At 57.8% G+C, this 1,658-nt stretch overlaps 1 protein-coding gene across 1 annotated transcript in view; it reads right to left on the reverse strand.

The window, feature by feature from the left end:
* Positions 1-1,658, reverse strand: part of CDCP2 (CUB domain containing protein 2) — a 12,575-nt gene that overhangs the window by 3,247 nt on the left and 7,670 nt on the right. The window contains exon 3 of the mRNA XM_009993595.1: positions 785-1,138. Coding sequence (XP_009991897.1) covers positions 785-1,138 — 354 coding nt within the window. The remainder of the gene's footprint in view (positions 1-784; positions 1,139-1,658) is intronic.

Genomic DNA, 1,658 nt, shown 5'->3' on the forward strand with positions numbered 1-1,658 from the left:
CAGCAGCCCCTCTCCAGCCCCAGCAGCCTCTCTCCAGCTCCAGCAGCCCCTCTCCAGCCCTAGCAGCCCCTCTCCAGCTCCAGCAGCCTCTCTCCAGCCCCAGCAGCCTCTCTCCAGCTCCAGCAGCCTCTCTCCAGCTCCAGCCTGCCAGCAAGGCTGCCCCTGTCTGAGTCATCCCTGACACACAGGTCAGCCCAGATGTAATTGTCTTGAAATACAACAAACACCATCAATTTTCTGGCTTTGAGTTGCAAAGGTTGGCAAACACACGAGGAAGGTTACACACTGCTCCTCCCTGTGGGTGGGACAGGGCACGGCAGTGGTGGGGAGGTGCCGGGTGGAGCTGGCTGGGTGGGTTTGGGAGCACCGCGTCCTGGGGGTCCTGTCCCTCGGGTGCTGCTGGCAGTGGAGAGGACACAGTTTATTTCTGCCTGCTCGGTGTGTGCTGGCAGGGCTGGAGCATCCTGGGGAGCAAGGAATCTCCCCTGGGGCTTTGGTCCCCTAAAGATCCCCTGGGTTTTATCTCCTTCACACCCTGAGAAAGGAGCAGGAGCATGGAAGCAGCAGAGATGCAGGGAGGAGAGGCTGGAAAGCATCTCCTGAATATTAAACACCATGTGGAGCGTGTGTGTCTTGCACTCTGCAAGGGCTGGAGCTCACCTGCTGTGTCTTCTCCTTCCCCACGCCTAAAGATCCACGTGCTCTACCCCTTCACCACACGACATTGTCTCGGGAATGTCCCAGTGCAAACGAAGCACTGAGGAGCACCCGAGTGAGACCTCACCTCCCATGTAGGCAATGGAGAAACCCCTCTTGGCCGTGTTGCGGTCGGTGTGGAGGACCAGCAGCAGCTGGTTGTGGTGGGAGGTGATGGGTGCTGGGCTCTCCCACCCACACCAACGCCCCAGCAGGGACCCGTTCTCGTTGCCGCCGTCGAAGGCAGCCAGGTGGTCATAGTCACAGCTCCCTGTCAGGCTGTTCCTGCCCTCCAGCTCCATGTCCAAGAAGAAGACCTTGACTCGGTAGCCCAGAGGCAGCTGGATACTCCACTGGCACTTGAGGTTGTTGGGGTAGAAGCTGGGGTACCGAGGGCTGGTGAAATTCCCTCTGATGGTGGTGAACACCTCCTGGCACTCACCTGCTCAGGGAGAAAAGGGAAAGGAATCAATGAAAGCAAATCTGAAGCACCTGGTTGTGGTCAAGCTGGTGGCTGAGCAACCACTTCTTTTGTTGCTCTTAATTTATATCCTCTGCCCTCCACCTCACTGCTCCCCAGCCAGTGTTCGGCTGATGGACACTCGTCAGTTTGGGGAAATGGCAACACCCAAGGTGGCCAAAGTCCTACAAAAGCAGGTAGGGAAAACCAATATCCACAGGGAATGGCATGAGCAAGGGAGAAGGATGTCTCTTGCTCAAGAGAAAGACAACCTAGGGCATGGGAGAGCCACAAGGACACCTTTTGCATCACGTGGTGGTTTACACTTCACACCACCAGCTCACGAGCTCCAGCCAAACGGTTCCCCTCTACTGTCACCTCCTCCTGCTGCAGTGGGAGAGAGACCACCACAACCCCACCTCGGGGGTCCATCCCCACACCCTTCCCACTGTCCCACCTCCCCAAGACCCCTGCACCTGAGTAGAAATGGGCCTTGAAGCCC

The sequence above is a fragment of the Chaetura pelagica genome, unplaced genomic scaffold (assembly GCF_000747805.2).
Source record: "Chaetura pelagica isolate M959 unplaced genomic scaffold, ChaPel_1.0 scaffold433, whole genome shotgun sequence".
NCBI lineage: Eukaryota > Metazoa > Chordata > Aves > Apodiformes > Apodidae > Chaetura > Chaetura pelagica.